This window comes from Pseudopipra pipra, chromosome 15 (assembly GCF_036250125.1).
Source record: "Pseudopipra pipra isolate bDixPip1 chromosome 15, bDixPip1.hap1, whole genome shotgun sequence".
Taxonomy (NCBI): Eukaryota; Metazoa; Chordata; class Aves; order Passeriformes; family Pipridae; genus Pseudopipra; species Pseudopipra pipra.
Window position 1 is genome coordinate 16,732,912 of NC_087563.1, and position 21,681 is coordinate 16,754,592.

Here is a 21,681-nt window from a genome sequence, read left to right on the forward strand (position 1 = left end):
CAGTGCCAGGTGGACGGTTGGACTGGACGATCTAAAGGTCTCTTCCAACCTCTGTGATTCCATTATTCCATGACACATCCCCGGGAGGAGAACGGGATGCATCCGTGGGTGGATCCTGCCAGGTTTCATTTCCATCCCAGGGGGCTGCACTGAAACAGCCCCGTTCCATTTGTAAACACATCCCTGTTTCTTCAGCAGTGCGGAGATGAGCACCAGGGACAATCCAGCCCTGGGCCTCTCAAATGAACCAGATGGCAGAGGCAAGAACACTCACTCAAAATCTTGGATCTTTATTAATAACATCCATTGTAGCTTTATCTTCGGTCATACCGACGGTTTACCAGTGCAGTTTCCTTTTTGGACACAGAAATACAGGACCTCCACTTTCCAAAGGAAAAGACAGAGCCAGCAGAGAAATACTTGAAGAGTTAGGTTGCAGAGATACAACTCTTTGTGAAGCAATAAGTCTTTGTTTTGCCTTAGCTTAGTTTGCTCTCTAAATCTTCCTATCAGGGTACTCTGGCAAGCCTCCACTGTGGTAAATGCTATGCAATCAAATAATCCAAATGCTACACAACATACCAGTCCATACCTTATCCAAAGTCTTCCATAGTAATTATAACTAAAAAAATATCAATTCTTTATGTAGCCTCAGCTGGAGACTGTGGAACCAGCAAACATGGTAGTAGAAATTTAAATAAACATCAGGACTGGTCTTGCTAATTTAGGCAGGTGAGCCATAGTTCAGAAATCGCATGTTTTAAGTCCTATAAGAAAGTGACTTAAAAGGTTTCACTAAAAACCTCATTTATTTTTTTTTTTAAAAAGGACAATTAATACAATTTCATTCTCCAGGAATGTGGTAAATAAGCTGTATAGACACACACAAAAATAGTGAGGTCAGCTTGGGAAGTTATTCTAAATCTCATCAAGAACTGCCACTAAGTCAAAACTCAGGGCAGAGTGAAGGAGAAAAGCAGCACCATCCCAGTGCCAGAGGTGGGAACAGTCAGCCACGGGAATGAAACAGCTTTGGAACTGTTACTGCTGGCAGACAATGGAACAGCTCATCTGAAGTTCACTGTCTTGTAAAACATCATTTATCTCCCTTCACCAGTGTTTTCCTTCCAGTGCCATGTACAGACCAGGGAGCTCTAAAAATCTTCCTTGGTCTACAAGGGAGAGCTTGTAGATCAGGGAGCTCTTCAGAAGAGCGAAGTAGAACTGTATCACTAATTACACTGGAGCCCACGAGAAAGAGGCCAATCAGAGCAGCTTAATAAATACTTTAGTTTGTGTTTCTTCCTATCTGTTTTCTTACCACCGTAGTCACCATGAATGTGCTTTTTACAGATTCAGCAGTGGATAAATAAAGCCGATTTTTAGCCGTTATTATAAATTACAACCGACAAATTCAACAGTTCGTTCTTAGGAGCTTCTAGGCCACAGAAATTCCCGCTTTACCAATAAGTGGGATTTCTTGTCCCCGTTTCAGCACCTGAGGTTATTCCTGGTGTTCGTGCTCTTGTCCCGGGATGAGCCAGCGGATGCTCTCGGTCCGAAGGGTCGCGTAGAGGACAAAGCTGGCCAGGAAGAGCACGGAGAACAGGAGCAGCCAGTCTATGCCCTTCGTCAGGACGCTGGGCAGGGGCCCTTCCCAGTCCTCCTTCGTCACAGCCACGTCACTTTTAGCTTCTATCCCTAAAAAACAAATCACCTGAGCAACGTCATAATCCTCAAATACAGAGAGGCTGGTTCTACCCGGAGCTTTGTTTCTGTTTTCAGACTAGAGCTTATGCACAGGTAGACTTAAAATTTTGGTGAGGTGGCCCTTGTGTGTTAACATATATCTATCAAAGGATTTACTTACAAAAAAACATTGATTCTTATGTGTATTTTCATAGCAGGACAGGGCTCGTTCTGTCCTCCCACAGCACAGACTTGGGTAAGTTTGTAGGGGTTTTTCAGTGCATGGAAATTTAATTTAGAGTGTTTTTTCAGGAATTTTATTTTTGTGCATTTCTGGAAACGTAGACCCACACAGCAGTTCAGTGTAGATTAGAAGACAACTAGCTGGCTGGCAAAGAGAATTAAATTTATTTCACTTTCAATTAAATCTTTGGGCAGGAAGATGTGCTCCAACCTTCCAGCATCCACTCTAGCTAAACCCCACTGTTCCCCCTGCTCTATGACAGCAGCCCAAGGAACTGATTTTCTGCTCTCAGCACACACAGAAATCCAGCTCATGGCAGCAACTGATTATATAAACCTCTGCTGGATCCTCTCAGGGTATTCATGAAGTTCATTTTAAGGAACAAACACGGGGAGAGGAAATTTTGGAGTTAAAAGCCAGCCTGTTCTTCCCACTGACACATCAGGGCTGATTGACACACCTGTTTGGTTAAAGATGAAGTCTTTCAGGGTTTCCAGCGTTCTGTCTGTATGGTTAAATCTAGCCATAGGTTTAGCACCTTGGAAAAGGAGGATATTTGGTACCGCCACAGTTCCAAATCTAGTTGATAAACTGGTGGACATAAGGCAAACACAAATCAGGAAAGAAATTAAATCTACTGAAGGAAGAAATAAAGACAGTCATGTTACAGGAATTGTCAGTCTCACTAAATTAAATTGTAACCTTATATGGAAAAAAGAGCACTGCTGTTTTTAAAACTCAAAATTAACAGAACTAAACTGCTGATGGAGCACAGGGAGTGAGAGTTACCTGCTGTGCTGGGACGCATCCAGCGCCAGGAAGCGAAGGGTTGGAAATGCTCGGGGTAAAGAGTTAAAATGAGGTGCCAGGCTGGCAGAAAAGCGGCACCACGGAGTGTAGAACAGGACCAACGTACAGTCACTGCTGTTTGGGTTTAGGAACTCCATCAGGTCCTTGGAGAAAGAACAAGAAGAACAAGCACGGACAACCACATATTTCACAGAGTTAAACTCTACGTAGGGATGCAGCGCTCAGTCAACTAGACACTGGGCAATATTACCAAGTTAACTGCACCTGTGCTTAATCTTTTTGCAACAGGTAGAGGATTGCATTTAACCATTTTCAAAGGTTGATTTAAAAGTTAATAATTTAAAAATATACACAGGCATAGCCATTACAAGAAACAAGCTGGCAGTAGGTGCCATTAACAATTTCAGAGAGAAGCACCAGTGCACGGAGCAGCAAAGCTGGCAGTTCCCTGCAGGCACAGAGATGACAGGCACAGGCACATGGAGTGCGCTGTATTTCCATTTTTTTCCAATCAGAATGACCCGAAAGGCCTCCTTGCCCGGATATATCTTCTCTTCGGTAGCACAGAGGATGTTACACAATAACATTCACTAAGTGAAGCACTGAGAGCACCACGCCGACACCTTCCCCCCCTTCGGCGTTCACCCCAACCCCGGGTACCTGCGACACGTTCAGGATCTGCAGCGTGAAGCGCTCGATGCCCGTGGTGTTCCTCTCCTCGCAGTTCACCTTGGGGGCTTTGGCGCTGTCGGTGCCGTTCGGCTCCTCGGGCAGGACGGGCTCCAGCACGGGCTGCTCGCGGGGCGGGCCCGGGGGGGCTGCGGGGCCGCTCCCGGTGGGGCCGCACGTCCCGGCCCCGGCCGTCCCTTCGCAGGGGCCGCCGCTCGGCTCGGCCGGCACCGCCGAGAGCAGCACGGGCGGCTCGGCCGGGGCGCCGCTGCCGCCGCTGCCCAGCATCGCGTCCGCCATCTCGGCCGTGCGGTACCGAACGGGCTCGGGGCCGCCCTCCGCCCCCCCTGCGGGACCGGGCGGGGAGGAAAGGACGTGTCAGTGCCCCGCACCGCCCGCGCCGGCACCGCGCACCCAGAGCCCCCCGGTCTCACCTGCGGGAAAGACCCTACCGAACCAGGACAGCGCCAGCAGCGCCAGCCGCCACATCCTCACCCTCGGCCCCGGCGGCCGCGTCTCCCCGGACAACGATCGCTTCCGCCGGATCCCCGGGACACTTCCAGTTCCGTCCGGGGTTGGATTTCCGTGGGAAGGGCGCTCGGGGCGCGGCCGCGACGGGACAGGGCCGGGACAGCCGCGCTCGGCAGGGTCGGGCAGAGCCCTGCGGTGGGGGCTCGGCTCGGCCCGGCCCTGCCCGCGGTAGACACGGACCGTGTGGATTTAACCGAGTTTTCTCGCGGTTCCGCTGAACCCTGAGTTGGGATTGTCCAGTCTGGAAAAGGGAAGCGTTCGGGGTGACCTCATTGCGGCCTGCCAGTACCTGAGGGGAGGTTAGAGGAAAGATGGGGCAAGAGCATTCACAAGAGCGTGCAGGGACAGGACGAGGGGAATGGGTTCAGATTGAAAGAGTAGGTTTCGATTGGATGTTAGGAAAAAATTCTTTGCTAAAAATCTTTTAGGGAAAAATCCTTCCCTGTGAGGGTGGTGAGGCCCTGGCACAGGTTGCCCAGAGAAGGTGAGGCTGCCCCATCCCTGGAAGAGTCCAAGGCCAGGTTGGAGCAACCTGGGCTAGTGGAAGGTGTCCCTGCCCATGGCAGAGGGGACAGAACAAAATGATCTTTAAAGTGCCTTCCAACCCAAACCATCCTGTGATTCTGTGACCCCCCCCTTGCAGGGCTGAGCCCTCACCGTGTACCTGGAGCCACCGCCCAGCCCAGGTCTGGGGCTGCTGCTGGAGATGTTTCCCTGTTGATTTAAAGGAGTTCAGGTCATTAACCCACACCCTGGAAAAAGGCAGGGAAAGCAAAGTACGTGTGTAAAAATAAAGATGGGTGTCATCTTCATTACAAAACCAGGATTCTTTTGGTTGGTTTTTACTTAGGGACTCTTCTCCAACTCTAACTCTGTCCTTCCTCACAACGCACATTTTCTTGCTTGAAATTTTTTCTTTAAAGTCCTATTTGCATAAGCACTGATATTGAGGACATATTAGCCTAAAAATAGAAAACATGAGGTTTGCACATAAAAAGAAAATACTTAATTAGACCAGCTGATACAGAGCAAGCTTGAAAGCAAAAACACAAAAGGAATCCAAGGTGGTGTGGACTAGTGAGGAAAAAGCTGCCCCTTTCCCCATTGCCCTTATGCTTGAGTACGGGCAAAGCAGCATTTTCAACTTGGAAATGATTTTTTACTGTGAATTTAATCCTAACATAATACCCTTCCTGCCATACATAAATCAAAATGGTAGGTTTTTTATGGTGACTCTAATCTATCAATGGAACACAACTGAACTCCTCAGAATCATAGTCAGGCTTTGCCACACCTGACTCCCAACAAACACAGTGTGCCAGTGCTTAGGCATTACAGAGAAGGCACATTTAATGTGCCTGGCAGTATTGCTTCAAAATTATTTTCAGTGGCTTGCATTTTTCTGATTTTTAATGCCAAATGTCTGTTTTCTGGAAAAAGTCTGTTAAAAAATACACTGGTTTGCATCTATTCAAAAATCTTGGCCGCATTAGAAAAGCTGCTTGCTAGGGAAGGAGCTGAAATTTAGCAAACAGGAAGATTTGCAAAACATGAGTCTTTCTGCACCCATGAAAACTTGGTGGGTATTTGTGCACCTGAGACTTGTGCAGCTGGACTGCTCAGTAACACCAGGTACTGAACATAAAATGCCAGTCCAGCCCCAGAACAAGCCCTGCTGTCTCACCATACAGAAATCTGAAATTATTAGGAGACAGAACCATCTCAAAGACTCTCTGAAGATGTCCAGCTCGTGTAGCTGATACCCCACCACTGCCAGTCTGTCAGCATGAATAAATCATAAAGTGTCATCAGAAACCACACCAGGTGTGCACTGAGGGAACAGCCTGCCCTGCAGCCTCCATCCTTCCCTCCATGGCAGGGAACACAGCAGCCATGGAAGCAGTTGAGCTGAAAAGCCTGTATTCTTCTATGATATCATTTGTGTGATTTAATAGCTAATACTTCAGGTTTCCTTAGAACCAAGAAAATAATCCATTTTGCTCAAGAATCACATCCAGGAACTGATTTTTAGAGCAGGATGTAGCAGACTGAAGCTGAACTCTGTTCTGAACATATCCAGTCACTTTGAAAGCCAAATATTTAGCATTACCAGAATCACCAACAAAAAAAAGCCAAACAAACAAGCAAAAGCCCAAACAAAACAAAAAACCCACACAAACAAACAAGGCATCAGATGTTCTTTTCAGGTAAAAGAAAAAAGTCTGCAAAATAACTGCAACTGCCATTTGGAATGTCCCAACCCCAGATGTATTCAAGGCCTTCTGAAGTTCATGGAAGAAAAAAAGGGTGCTGGAAAACAAGGGGAGGATGCAGACCTGGGAGTCTGGACTGCAGCTTCTGGTAGGCAGCACTGTCTGTCTGCCCCAAAGTTATTGAGACACTGCAGTGAAGAGGAAAAAAAATAAGATTAAAAAAATTAAAAAGAGGCATTGAGTGGTATGCAGAGCACATCTTACCAACAGAGATAAACTGGAATATTGTTGCCATACAGGGATAAGGACATTTTATTCATCACAGAATAATGACTAATGACCACCATTCCATGAAAAGTTTCATTTCTGAGTACTTGCAAACTGATTTCCATGTGCAATAAAGGAAAAAAAAAAAGCAGCTTCCTATTTACCCATATATGGCTATAACTCCTTTCCTCCCCTCTTCCATTTGAGAGAAAGGACAAGAACAATTAAGTTACTGTCGCAGTGTTTTCAGTTCATTAAAAAATGAGCAACATTTCCTGACATCTTGCCATCCATAGAGGCTTTTTGCCTTCATGTAAAGATATGTAACTTGCCTGTAACAAGCAGGTAACAGTCAACAGGGATCTTCAGCCAGAATTTATAAGATATTAAAAAAAAAACAACAGGGAAAAAATGGTTAGGTTTTAAAGTATTAACTTTATTAATAAATATACATCCATATGATGATGTAAATACAGATCATGAACACTACTCCATTCCCATACACATAATTGCACACGAGTAGCTCAAGTTCATGGACATAAAAACATACACAGTATCTAATCAGGCTTTTTACAGCAGAGGACAGGGTGCTGATAATACTAGTTATTTAACAGATTATTGTTTCCCCCAAAGTAAACCTGTGGAAAAGGAAATGATGAAAGATTAAGGTATCAGAAAGTGGTTCAAATTTTAGAATACAGATTTTTCTATTTGGGAAAAAAAAATCACAAGGAGAAAGGTCTAATCTCTACTAAAGTCATAAATATATTTAAGCAGTGTTAAAATATATGCATTAAAATAGAGAAGAATAAACTTCTTTTGTGGTCAGAAATGAAGTTTGCAGTTCCAAGTATTTATGATTGTTATCAGCTGTTTCAACTGTCAACTCTAAGGATAGTGTGAAACATTATTATACATATAACAAAGAACAGCAGAGTCACAGCTAATGAAACCATCACACAAATGACTTCACATTGCTCTGCCTTTTAAAGCTCTTCAAAAATGGGGGAGGGAGTTAATTCTCATCTGAATTACTCTGTGTTTTGTAGTTCCAGGTAATTCTTTTCACAGACACATCACTCTTCACTGACAATGCTTGGTCTTGTCCTGACTGAACTCTAAGATCCTTCAGACAAAATGAAAATATATTCATTCAGAAGAGAGATCTTTAATGGCTCTAGTTATTTCCATTAGTTCAAACTAAATCCAAGATATAAAGAACATTGCTTTAATGACAAAGCTAAGTGCTGATTTCAAAAATACTATCTTTGATATCAAAGTCAGCTGCTTCTGATGGTATCTGACTTTTTTCTGCCAAAATATGGTGCTAGCATCTTGAATCTGTCCAGTGCAAGACTTTATAGTAGCAAAATTATTTGGTTTTAAAGTTTAAGTAAATTTAATCAGAAAATGAATAGTAGTTACTATATGTATATTAAACAGTGAACTTGTATAGCATCATTAAGGAATAATAGCAAGCTAATACACTTCATTTATGTATAAATAAGACGTTAGAAACTTGATCATTAAAAGAAATTATTAAAACCCAAACTTGACGGTCTTCTGAACAGTGTTAACACACAACAGTGATCCTAGCTTATGAATAGCTGAATTATGATATATAATATAAAATAAGCAATTTACCTTACAAGTAATGTTTTCATACTATGGGGGGAAAAGGCCAGTTTTCCCATTGGTACTAATAAAGTTTAGGCATTAACATGCTGTTTCAGTGTTTCTCATGGAAAGAAAAGTGTTGAAAAAAGCACAATGTATTCTGCAGGGTACACATAGGAAGAGCAGGAGTATTTGAAAATTCCATTTCTAGTCACTTTGAATCTCTTATCCTCTTTTTCCTTCCCCTCACTGCAGGGCACCAGTAAACTCCAGTCAGATATAAAATAGAGCAGATTAGGAAGTGCCCAGCAGTGCACTTCTGGTCTCCTTCCTAAATCTGGAGTGCCAAGCAGCCCATTACAGACTCTGAACACTTTTCTACTTGATGCTCATCATTTCACAACTGACAACATTAATTAGTTTTTACTGGGATTATATTCCATCTGATATAATTATAAACACTGTAATGAACAGAAATTGCTTAGGTGATTTCATTATTTCATCAGCATACTTGAATACAAATTATACTAGCAGAACAGCAATACATCTGCATTATCTCCTGACACACAGCACAGCACCATTGAGTGGATGCACAAGTGAGGAACGGAGCAGGAGCCAACAGGATAAACAGGAGGAGGTAAGGAGTGGAGTTTCTCCAAGGGACAGTGGTGACATGCAACACGTTCCTTGCCAGCGAGGTGTGACACTCCTGCAGTGATACATTCAGCTGAAGAGGACTGCTTGCCCAGCTGAGTTCAGGAAAGAACTTAAAGCAGTCTTTAGTTGAAAAATCATCTGATTAAAAACAGCCACCACAACACAGATCCTGAGGGTGAATGAGCTCACGTTAGCATTTGCACATGTCAGAAGTGACATCGTTCTGAGAGAGGCTGCTAAAGGTCAGACTGGAGAGTTTGCTGAGGAACAGAAGGTACAACTGGATTTCAGAGCTTCAGCATGAAGAAACTATTCCTTAGTAGCAGTTTAGCTGCCATTAGTTCATCTATGGACTAAGGAGCCATCCAGTATAAGTTGAGGTTCATTGTCTTAGTTGCCAGTGCATACACAGTTCCCCCAAAACCATTCAACACACCTATTGTAAAGTACAGCAAAAGTCCAGCTCAATATGTGTTAGGCATCACTGGAACACCTGAAGGCTTGCTGCTTTTTTCCTGATAAAAAAGGTATGAAACATGACATCTGTTTCTTAAATTGTCAACACTGAAATCAAGAGGTCTCATCAAAATGACAGCAGGCCAGAATAACATTTATGTTAACAAAAATTATCAGCATCGTTATCCATTTAGCACAAGCTCAATTAACCCAAATTATTATGCTCCCCCAAATCTGCAAACTCCCCCCTCCCCAGATATTTCAAGCTACAAATTTATCACAAAGTCATTTTATATGTGAAATGACTTAAATGTAAACTTTCTTCCAGATTAAAAAAAAAAAGCTTTAATTTCAGTAAAATAAATTTAGGACCAAGAATATGCAACATTGAGGACTGAATTTTTTGAAGTCTAGATGAAAGTATTTTACACATTCACACACTCTCTCACACTTAAAAAAAAATTAAACACACCCAGTTGAAAAATGGAGCAGTTCTTTTGGGAGGAAGGAAGGTTTTAGTTTGAGTCAAGAAAGGTATTTATAGTTAACCAACAACATTTTTTTTTCCAGCTTTCATGCATAGATGAATTACTCTGTATCTGGGGTGTAGCAGTGCAGTAAACTGCATCCTGTTTGCATCAGCTATACAGTTTGCCTTTATAAATCATGAAAATGCTGTCCTTTGGTAGATATATAAGCTTACATAACTTAAATATACTATAAGTGTCAAACAACGAAATAATTGTATTTCCAGGAATATCTGGCAAAATTGAGTCTAAAAATTTGGCAACAGTGTCTATTTAAAAAGTTTAATTTGTAAACATTATAGGTTAATACTTTAAAAGCTATTAAACTGTCGCCATCTAAGCACAGGTTTTAAAGGCCAAAGCCAGCGTAAATAGCTATTTACAGATTTAAGAACTTACTGCTTAATATTAACCAAGTGCCTAACCAGAATGAACAGTACTTAATTTCTTATAAAATATTTCAAATCTCAAAGAATTATTTGTGGTTTGGTATATGTACTATTAGGCATTTCACAATTACACAGCAGTGACAGTGTAACTAAAAGAACAGCTCTCACCCAAAGGCAAATTAACTTGTCTTAGTAAGGCTGTGAAGCTGTAACACACTGTACAAATGCTCAGGTCTCTCTAGTATCTTCAAAAATATTTTTGGAGCATTAGTTGTAATTCACTTAATGCTACAACTCCGGAAACAAAAGCCACCTGAAATCACCTTAAAAAGAAAAGGCTGGGGTTTTTTCACTTAGTTTTTAAGTATCTATTTGAGGTCCGTAGAGGCTCCTGCAGAAGTGGAAAACGTAGCTCGCTGCTTTCTTTATCAATTTTTCTTATCAAGTAAGAACTTAACTGCCTAAGTTGCTTATTTTGGGACAGGCCACATCATGATCCATCAGCCAGCTAATTCTGTCCTCCTTGTTTCGAATACTTAATGCATCACCACATCTAGATTTGTGAGAAATTGGATGTAAAATTAGGGACATGGACATTACCTAAGTATTGACACCAAGGCGTAATTCACCACTTCAGACTTTCTTATCAATTATGATTTAAGCCCAACAAAAGCCCCTTTAAACCAAAGCCTTCTCAACATGACTGTAAATATTATGAACTGTACCCACAGGCTATGGCATTATCTGAATAGAAATAAAATCTAGAAACCCAGACTCAGACAAACATTACAACAAAACGTGAGAACCATGCCCAAAATCAGCATAAAGCAGATTAGTAAGAAGTTACTAATTCCCTCCTTTCATTCATTAGGCTGTTTGATTTTGCTACTAGTTTCACCAGCAGCGTGTACTCCTCTGTTATGCACCATAGGGTAAGGAAAAGCTGCACTGCCACAACTATAATTTAGATTTGCAAGCCGTGATAGAGCTTTAATGCTACCTGGAGGTCTGCCTGGGCTGACTTTGTATCCTGCTGCTTTAGTTGTACCCAAGGGTCTGCCTGGACTTGTCTTAAATCCAGCTGCTTTGGTGGTCCCCAGGGGTCGGCCTGTGCTGGTCCGGTACCCTGCTGATTTGGTGGTCCCTGAGGGCCTCCCACGTTTCCCGGAGCGGTTGAGGTTTTTCTTTTTCTTCAGTTCATCTTTTGTCTCTAAATTCCTGCCACTCGTGGTCTGCAAGTGCGACTCGCTCAGGGCGTCCTGTCTCTGGCAGGCGATGGGTTTGTGGGCGACCGCGTGGCCGTACTTGCTCTGCTGGCTGGCGTAAAGGTCGAACTGATCCGCGGCTCTCACATTGTCCTCGTTAAGGCAAGAGCTCTTGCCGGTCCCACAGAAAGCTGGGTTACTGCTGGCAACAGGGTGCATCATTTTCTACCAAAAATAAAGAGAGAAAAACATGTATCAATATAGAATAATATTTTTTTATTGTCATAATAATCAGCGTTCCATGAGGGAGAATCTTTCAGAAGCTACCCCTGTTTCTCAAAGTTACTCCAAACTATTTTGTCTATTTTTAGTATTGATGCCAGTAAATAACTTTTTAAAATGAGTTTTAGTAAGCTTTCGCTTGAGGTTTTGCACAGTAACCTTTAAACGTGGTTAAAAAGGACAGTTTAAACCATGTATTATTCAGGTAGGTCTAATTAGAGAAGAAGTAAGTGGAAAAAAAAACAACAAGAGCATTTCAGCACCAAGATATACAATATTTGCTCACCCACGGTGATTTCAAAACCTTTCCAACCAAATCTCATCTAAATTTTACTTGTTCTAGTTCTAAGATTAACCTGTGACTCAGCCAAGGAGAGATAAAGTATCACACTCTTGTTTTACTAAATATAGGGTCCTAAAGATTTTTATGTTTGTTTAACTGAAGCAAAATAATAAAGTGCTAATCAGTTCTGTAATCTCATGTCACAATCAGTGTCAGAGAAAGAAACAGGTAAGGCATTCAGCAAGGCAATGGTGCCATAATTGGGAAAGCAGAGGGATGAAATGAATCTGTACCGAAGCAGAAGGTGCTGGATTGCAAAAATGCCACTGTGGTGAGTGCCACTAGTGAGGAGAGCACATACAAATTGCTGGTAATGTCAACACTGAGGTAACAACTCTGGGAAATAAAATTATATTTTCACCCATTCAGCTATATTGGTTCTACAATTTAAATAGCTGCAAATACTCAGTTTAAGATAGCAATATTTACCCATGCTGAAGACAAGATTAAGCCAATAAATATCTGGCCCATCACAGTATTTCTGTGCCCTACAGCCACACTTAGGACACCAAATACTTCTTCCCATGGTAAATTTCTCTAGTAGACAAAGTCTGGAAGATTTATTACATTTTCCCTGCAACAGCTCTGGAATAGCACCTACAACAACACCATTTACACTCTACCATTGATTACTGAATTTATTTGGCAGTTATGAATGTCTCCTCCCAGCCAGAGAGAAAGCACACAGCAGAGACAGTCTATTTACCCTGGAGTAAATCCCCGTGCTCTTTTCTCCTGATTGCAAAGGATACATTCCCTGTTGGAACACTCAATCTACCCTGGCTTGTCAAATGCACATTACAGTGTGCATTACTCTTGTGCAAATATATGAATGTATGTCAAATAGTGAAATTATGATAATAATATAGTTTAAATATTAGATGTTCTAGCAGAGATAATCCAAGTGCTACAACGCTGGTGTGTTGCACAGGGTACAGTAGAGCAAAGTGAAACCACTGTTACTGCAGGTGTTAACTAGCAAACAAACAACTAAGAATAATTTGCAAGCCTGTGCTTAGCAAAGGACAAAGGAAATAAGCTCAGGTCAAGAGACCAGACAGATTTTTCCAGGCAGCAATAATAAGGAAGCTTAAGGTTTTCTACAATTAGCAGTCCAAAAAACGTTACATTTCCTTAACCCCACTAGAAGAGGGCCTGCAATATCACAAAAAATACCGGAGATTTTTCATGATATGTAATTGCAAACATGAGGGTTCTAATAAGGTCCTTTTGCTGTGGAGATAGTGAAGCCCAGCAGCCCTGAAAGGCTGTTCAGCTGTTTGTTGGTACTCCAGAGACACTTGGAGTGGTGGAGCAACATTCTTGTCTCAGGACTCATTTTAAACACAGGAATACTGGCTTTGGCCCCAAAATGCTGCTCCAAGCTCGACTGCCACAAAGAAGCATCAGTTCAGCTGCCCAGTATCCAAGGAACACACCAGAGCTGGGAGAAGGCACTGAATAGAGCAGGGGCCCCTGGTATTTCTCATGAGACCAACCACTGCTCAGACTCGTTCCTGTCTATGTTACATTCTTATTCTCTGCTTTTTCTCCTCGTTCCACTCAAGGGTGGGGGGTGATTTTTCCAACAGATAGCATCAATCTTTCCAGGGGAGAACCATCACAGGTACTCCAAGACAGGGAATACATTCTGCTGTAACTGCCAAACGCTGCAGCTCCATCACCACAAGCATGTGTTTTGTGTCTGCTGTAATACCACTGAGAGCTCTCAAGGAACTCTAACTTCACACACAAGACCTGGCTGACGCTGGTTTACCTTCCATCTGGCAACAACCAGTATCACTGGAATGGATGAACAAAGAAAGATGTACAAATCAGTAACTGTTTAAAACTTCTTACAAGAGGAAGCTTAAACAATCCCAAATCTCGATGGAAAGCTGCCAATGGGATTTTTTTTTTAATGCTTTCCCCCCTCCCGACACCATCTTTCATCAAACCATGAAAATTTCAAGTAGTAGCCAAGGTTTCTATTCTGTGTTTTTTGATTCAAGACTTTTTTTTTTTGAAAAGTTTTGAAAAGGAAATCTGTAATCGAGCTTAATTACCCTAACATGGCCATCTCCAGCACAGCTTTACTTCATTCACATTACAGCAGGGAATAAAAGAATGCACTGAGTCTATCTGTAGAGTGGAAGCAGGTTTCTTGGCAGGGAGATATACAGTATAAAGGAGAATTGGTATAAAATGCAAAGCTATGCCAATTTAAAAATCACACTCTAGCTAAATTGTATAGCCAAACACACACAACTTTGTGTGCAAGCATTCTTGAATAAAACCCACCAGAAAAATTTCCAACAAAATAGAACTTGCTTGTTTTAAAACCTGTAAATAGACACATAAAAATATTTGCAACAGTTTACTTAAATCAGTTTTTAAACTGATTCAACTGACTCTCTGAATAAACAAATAGTTAAGATGAAGCACTGCAGGAAAGAAATTTAGTCGTATTTCGAAATGAATCTTACTGGAAAGTGTCTGCAGAGGATTTTCTGTATGGATCTTTTTCTGTCTCGTAATTTATATCTACAGAAATGCTAGGAAAGGGAGGAGACACTGGATAAGCTGGCTTTGGGAAAAGGGAGGCAGCACTAGAGCTTCCCATGCAACAAAGCACAGAAGCTAGAAAGAAAGGGGACCATCCAGGTGGGACTCAAAGCTTTGCTGCAGGGGGATGTCTGGACATGGCAATGACCCCTCCCTGTACCCTAAATGCAGGTTAATATACCATACAGCTCGAGCTTACAGCTGCTAAGCTCCCAGGACTGATATGGCCCATTGCTCTCCAGGCTTGAAACCCTGCAGAAAATCCCCATTCATGGCTTGTTCACTACACAAAATTTTAAGATCAAAGCTACTGAAATGACATTACATAAAATTACATTACACAACCCTCTCAGGTTGCAACGTGATGCTGTCTTTGGCTTTCAAACATCATGCCCTTTGTCTTCTTCGTGGGCAGAATTCAGCTGCCAGCACAGACAAGGTGAAACCTTGGATGAGCAGAGAAGCTCTCAAGCCCCCCAGAACAGGCACTTGCTGAGTAGCTGTTTTATATTGAGCACTGGACCTGTGACCCATCATTTGGACTGAGCAGAATAATCAGTTTCAACATAAGCAGCACAACTGCTCTGCTCTCACCCAGCCCAGCCTGTGCTCTGTGGCCTGGTGAGCTCCAGAGCAGGCCTGACTCAGCAAGTGCTTCTGACCTCTGATAAAACACATGAGAATCAGAGCAAAATGGAACAAAACTGGAAGTACATCTACATTACAGCTTTCCAAATGATGAATACCAGGAAAGGTAAACTCCTCTTGCCAACAGGACAATTTTGCTTTTAATGCACGTAAATCCCATTCGTTTTTCAGAGGTTTTCAGCGCTGAGCTTGCAATAGTTTCAGCAGGGTTGGTGCAGCTGCAGGGGGCTGTAGCAGTACATTTTCATCACCATCCAACACACACAAAGTATGTGACAGCTACAGAACGACACGAGCAGCTACAAGTATCATTTGTGCACAGTTCTCTGAAGGCCTGGAGCGAGCACAGGCCGGGCTCTGTTCGGGATCTCCCATAAAGGGCTCTCTGTGCCCCGTTCCTCGGCACAGGGGCTGCAGGCCCTGAGGAACTGCAAAGGGCTCCACTGCTCTGCAGGGGGGTTTGAGCAGCAGCAGCAGCAAGAATATTACCCCTTTCAAGACTGCAACAGAGATATGGCATCAGTTCTGTTCTTCCCTTGTAGGACAGTATGTGTGAGAAATCCTTTCATCACTCACTGAAAAGAATGAATGAATTTATCAATTAAAATGTTTTTCAAGTGTCCCCTTTATTGTCAGCTCCTTTTCTACACGTTAACTAAAGTAGGGCCTTACCCAGTTTTTAAAACCCTCTAACTGCTTGCTTTCACGAAGTTGCACCTTACTTTGAGCATTCCTCTAAATATAAATATTTTTAAAATACTAAGTATGAAATTTTATCAATGGCACAACATACACTAACACCTGAACCTACAACTGAAATCTAATCTACTTGTGAAGCATGATAACCAGTTTCTCCACACTGTGCTTATGAAGCCCTTTCCGAAGTCAGTATGATTTTTCTCACCATCTGACACTAAGTAAAATATATTAAAAACTGCCAAAATATAAGAAATAATCTCTTTACAGAGCAGTGACTTGCTAGAGCTACTACATGACAACATGAGTCAATACAGTTCTGGAAACAGTTTCTATCTCAATTACTCTAAGTGCAAAAACACTAAGAAATTAAGAGTTCCACAAGCAATACAAGAACTTACAAGTATGGTCCTTCCCCCTATGATCCAGGGTAATTTTCTTATGTTAAAGGAAGAGTTATTTGGAGCTGAAACACCCACCCCCTTCAAATTCCTCTTTCCCAGTTGTGCCAGGCAGAGGGGGAGACTTCCTCCTCACCAAGGTCTGTGATTCCTGCTCCTCACCAGGGCTGCAATCCTGGGTGCTCCTCTGTGCCCCCGGGAGTTCGAGGGTTTTGACTCAGACACCCTTGGAGAAACAATTCTCTCCAGAGCCTAAGCACCAGCTTTGTCTACAGACAGAGCTCAGCTGCTCTCACAAAGAGTTGGTGTTGGCAAGCACCAGCAAGGCTGAGTGTCAAATAAACTGAACTTTTAGGGTTCATTCATGATTTGATTGCAAAACCAGGCAAACAAGTAATCATTAGGCTTTCTAACCCTAAAAAACAAACAAGTCATATCCAAGGGCAGAGTTTCACTCCATGCTAACATCAGCAAGGACGTCAGCTGACTTCTTCCCATCCCAAAACTAAGATCATATATGATGATGAGGAACAGGACACTTAAAAGGGTTAAGACAGCTTCACAAAAATTAAGGAAGATGGTATCAATGATTTAATTACCTGAGCACCTCCAGTTACACTGACACAACTGAGAGTTTGGTTTCATAATCAATAGAAACCACTCTGAATCCACACTTTCTGAACGGGACAATCTTGCCCTTTCCTCTGCTCCCACATTCCCATTCCTTGTGCCAACACCAACTATTGTGCAAGAGCAGGGCAAATCAACACCAGGGATCTGATCCAGGTGAAAACTAATCCAACAAGAAGGCAAAAGCAACAGTTTGTGGGCAAGAAAGGAACAGAAATACACATCTCCATTAGCACAGAGACAGACTGAGGTCCCAGGTCAGCCTAAGCCACATTACCCAATGGTTGGCACTGACCCATTCCCTGATCCCTGTTACTCAAAAAAAAAAACAAAAAACAGGCCCCAAAACCATGGTCTTAATGGACTTAAAAATCCTGGATGGCAGCACAGGGAATGAGGGTTGGGGAAAAACCCCACAGCTGGGGATGGAGCAGTGCAGCCACTAGGCCAGACAGACTGGCTGTGGAGAGTACAGTGAAACTGCACCCTGATTATTCTGTGGTTCTGTAATTACCAAACTTCAAGGCAAACCAAATATGCATATGAATGATGGAGCAGGTAGAGGTGTATCTTTATGAAGAAAGGATTATTAGTATTTGTGAATTGTCCATTCACCTCAAGGAGCTATTCCCAAGTAAACTGGAGCAGCCCTTGCTATAGCCTAGAACAAGGGCTTTGAGGAGCTGGAGATGCTTATTCATCTCTGTGGGTGTTCTCGCCCACCTGCTCCTCTCCCCAGGGAACAGACCTTGCTGCAGTCTAGAACAACAGCTCGGAGAGGTAAGAGCTGCTCATTCATCTCAGTGGGTGTTCTCACCTACCCTCTCCTCTTTCCCCAGCCTGCTCCCACAAAAGGGTTCAGAAGCCTAAGAGATGGATCCAGCTCCTCCTCCCTGATGTGCTTTTTCACAGTGTTTCTCTGTGATAGGACTGGTACAAAATGCTCTGGACACTGGTGCAAACCCCCCAACAGTGCAAAGGGCTCTGGACACCTGTCCACACACCCAAAACCACAGCCAGTGCAGCACGTTTTTGTGACACTGCAGAAAGACAAAATCCACTTGTTGAATCTGTTCAACAACAGTCAAAGGACAAACACACACAGCTCATTTTGTTTAAGGTTACATCTAAAACCTGAAGAGTATGGATAAAGATACACAAGCACACACACACACACAAAAAAAAGTTGTAACAGAAATCGTGGTATCTGAAGACTGAAATAGAAAAAAGCAATAATTTAATAAATATATTAACTGAGTGCTCCTCCTACTCTTTCATTTTACAAAAATAAAAACCACATGGGTCAAAATAACTGTTACTTTCTTTAGAGAGATATCCAGAGAGAACTACGTGCAAATTAAAGGTGCAACTATTCACAAAATTAATTGCCCCAGAAAGACTATGCACAAACAAGGCTGTACTAAACTATCTGTAACTACCCACAAGAACACACAGCACTGCCACGCGTTATGTGAGAACGCAAAGAGGCACAGCAGGAACACGGCGAGGCTCTCCAGGTACCCCGACCTGCAGGTGAGCCAACGCATCCGCTACTTGGGCACGCCAGGAAATACATCCCTGGGCTGTACGAACGCATCCGGACCCCACACGCAAGTGGGAATACGCTCTAAGTGAAAAGCCCTGCACACACATCCCCCATCCCCACGCCCGGGGCTGTGGGTGCCGAGGGCAGTGAACAATCCCCGGGCGCAGCTGGAGAGCGGCAGAAGGGCCGGGCCGCACCTGGAGCGGCCGCGGGCCGGCCCAGGGGACAAAGGGGCGGCTCCGCTCCCCCGGCCCCGCCGCCGCGGGGGCACCGCCCGGGGGTCGCGGCCGCGCGAGGGGCACGGGCAGGGCCCGGCCCTCGGCCCGGGCGGCGATGGCGCAGCTCCCCTCGCACAGCCCCCCGCACGGAGCTCCCCTGGCACGGCCCCGCGGGGCCGGGCACAGCACCCCGGGGCGAGGGGAGCGCGGGATCCCCCCGAGCGCCGGAGAGGGCGCGGAGCGGGGCTTTCCTTTCCTCTGCTCTCTTCTCCTCCCCGCTCCGCTCCGCTCCCCTCCCCTCCCCCGCCGGCCGCGGCTCCATCTTGCCCGCCCGCCGCCTCCCCACCGCGCGGAGCAGGGTCCGGGGCGCGCGGGCCCGGCCCGCACTTACCTGCGGGGGCTCGGGGGGCGGCGGGCGGGCGGCGCGGCCGCCTCCCCACACCGCGCCGGGCGCTGCAGGGAGGGGGCGGCGGGGCGGGCGCGGCGCTGCGGCGGCGGGCGCGGGCGGCGGCGCGGGCGGGGCGCGCTCCCGGGCGGGGCCGCGCCGCGGGGGCGCGCGCGGGGCGGGGCCGGCGCTGCCCCTCCCGCCGCCCGGCACTGAGGGCCGCGCGCCCGCCGCCATTTTGTGGGGCGGGCGGGAGGAGGCGAGGCCGGGTCGGTCCCGCCCGGTGCAGACATACATGTCCTGCGTGCTTTGAACACTGTAATTAATTAAACACGGGAAAAGTGGGTGCGGTATTCCCTGTGCTTCCATTGCTGTCGTTTGGGTGGAGGACTGCGGTGTCTCCTGTCCCAAAAGTATGCAAAGTCAATCAGAGTCAATCTAATCGATCAGATTCAATCTAAGCAATCAACCTAATCAATCTGAGATCATCGAGTCCAACCCATGACCCAACACAACCATGTCAACTAGACCATGGCATGGAGTGCCACGTCCAGTCTTTCCTTAGACACCTGGGATGGTAACTCCACCACCTCCACCACACACAGAGTGCATTACGGAATAGTTCAGCTTTAGGACTATTAGATTAATGTATTAAATTAGTTCTCTTTCCCTGCTGACTTTGCAGTGAGAACGGCACCATTTCCAACACAGTTCACACGGGGTTGGGTCCATGCACAGACCATCAGCCCTTGGCGTCCTACAGTGTGGGATATTAAATATTTCTCATTTTGGTTGTTAAATATTTTGCTCTGTTTCCCCCATGTTCTGAAGAGTTCAGTATTACAATAGCACTTCACTACAAACGAGGCTTCATACCTTCAAGCGGGAAGAGCAATTTCAACTGTTTCCAAAGAGATCCCATAGAAACAGGAATTTTAAGTGCCCAACACATTTCACCATGTAACATTTTGTCCCCAAGGTCAAGTTTTTGTGAAACAACGTGACAGCCTGCTTTGTGGAGGGCTGGGACCAACACATTTTTTTATCCTTATGCCTTCCTGCCCTCTGTTAGCACCCATGGGCCATTGACAGACAGCAACAACACATCTTCAAACCACAGGGTCTAAATGAACATATCAGTCCTTAAACGACTGACATAGGAGAGAGCCTGAACGACGTTCTGTGTTATTCAGATAAGGTTTCGGAAAATAAAAGCAAAAAAAGACCAAGAAAAAAGAAGAATCTGCAGCTTTTACAAATGGCTAATTCTGTTTTTTCTAACTATTTTCCTCTCCTGCTGTTGTTTGGGGAGCCAACTACTGTATTCCAACACTGTGATATTCCATTTCTACAGTACTTGGAGTTATTCAGGCCGAAAATTGCTGTGAAACATCCTGCCAAGATGATGTTTCATATTTTTGCCAGTGCTTCCTAACACATGCAGGAATCCTCACTTGCAATATAAGAAAGCAGCAGGGAAAAGCAGCATTTATTTAGCTTAATTTAGCAAATGATTCAGTTTATTTACAAAGCTCATCTTTCTGCTGTTTAAACTCCTGTTGGAAATGCTGCTGCCAAGGAAGAACAGTTCAGTTCGATACCTTTTTGGTATCCTCGCTAACTCATACAAGCAAAGGAAATGTAGGTTTTAATGAAAACCCTTAATCTTAACTTGCAGTGTAACATTTTCCTTGCTGGGCAGTTTATTTCAGAGCAGTTGCCCAGTGGTATTTATTGCTTTGAGAAACGTTTGTGATGACGAACTTTGTACTTAGAATGGCCAAAGTATAAAATAACTTAATCATATGCTCACCCTACAGTAGGTGATTAATAATTTCGTAGCTCACTAGAACAACTCAGTTCTGAGATGTTAGTTGGTCAGCTTGACAATTTTGTATCTCTCAGTTTGACGAAAGAAAAATATTTAAATCTGTTTCAGATGAGAAGTCTCAGAGAAGCAACGTTTGGGTGGCAATCACTCAGCCTAATGGTCATTTATTTAAAAACAATTGTTTCCACTGTAGCTAAAACTATGAAAACAAATCTTCCTGCCTAGCACTGTATAAACATTGTACAAAATGTACATTTTGGGACAAATTTGAGTCCAGCTGTGCCCCTTTTATCTTCGCATTTTTAGGCTGCTCTCCGCCTCCACTCCTCCATACAGCACAGTTAGCTGGAAGCCAGGATTTATTCTGCAAACGCCCGAGCTCTAGGAACACAAACTTGTTTAAGCTGAGACCATATTTGGAAGAGATCTGGGTCAAGGAAAATAATCAAAGGAAAGTGCATTCCTGGGGCATCACGTGAGGAGGCCAGAACGCGCACAGGGCCCGGCGCCCACGCTGGGGGAGCGGAGGGGCCACGCACGACCCTCACGGGAACTCGCTGGCAAGGGGGGCTGGTTTTACACCACCAAGGGCTGGTTTTACACCACCTTCACCCTGGGAACCGCCTCTCCAGCCAATTTAGGTTCTCGGCAAGGTGGGGTTCAACAGCCACTGACAGTGTTATGCCCACAGCAGAAAGCTAAAAACTAACTCTGGCAAGTCTCCATCCTCACAGACACAGGTACCTGTCTCCAACCCTGTCAATAGTTTTGCTGAAGTAACCACTTCTTACAACTGTACACAAGCCTGAAGGACCGAAATACCAAAGTGCTCCCTCGACTCCAGCATTCTTTTTCTTATTTT

The 21,681-nt window shown here is 44.3% G+C and overlaps 2 protein-coding genes across 3 annotated transcripts; both read right to left on the bottom strand.

Annotated features, from left to right (window-relative positions):
- Positions 1-269: 269 nt before the first annotated feature.
- Positions 270-3,954, bottom strand: TXNDC15 (thioredoxin domain containing 15). The gene is made up of 5 exons (XM_064672203.1): positions 3,847-3,954; positions 3,404-3,759; positions 2,723-2,886; positions 2,394-2,524; positions 270-1,701 (listed from the first exon to the last, which is right to left on the bottom strand). The coding sequence occupies exons 1-5, from the start codon at positions 3,899-3,901 to the stop codon at positions 1,505-1,507; spliced, it is 903 nt and encodes a 300-aa protein (XP_064528273.1). The 5' UTR covers positions 3,902-3,954; the 3' UTR covers positions 270-1,504.
- Positions 3,955-6,838: 2,884 nt separating this feature from the next.
- Positions 6,839-19,115, bottom strand: C15H5orf24 (chromosome 15 C5orf24 homolog). Of its 2 annotated transcripts, XM_064672205.1 has the most exons (3): positions 18,995-19,115; positions 11,070-11,499; positions 6,839-9,212 (listed from the first exon to the last, which is right to left on the bottom strand). In XM_064672205.1, exons 2-3 carry the CDS (start codon positions 11,494-11,496, stop codon positions 9,172-9,174), a joined length of 468 nt encoding a protein of 155 aa, XP_064528275.1. In that variant the 5' UTR covers positions 11,497-11,499; positions 18,995-19,115; the 3' UTR covers positions 6,839-9,171. The 2 variants fall into 2 exon arrangements, with proteins under 2 accessions (XP_064528275.1, XP_064528274.1); XM_064672204.1 differs by having other exon boundaries at positions 6,839-11,499.
- Positions 19,116-21,681: the final 2,566 nt, after the last annotated feature.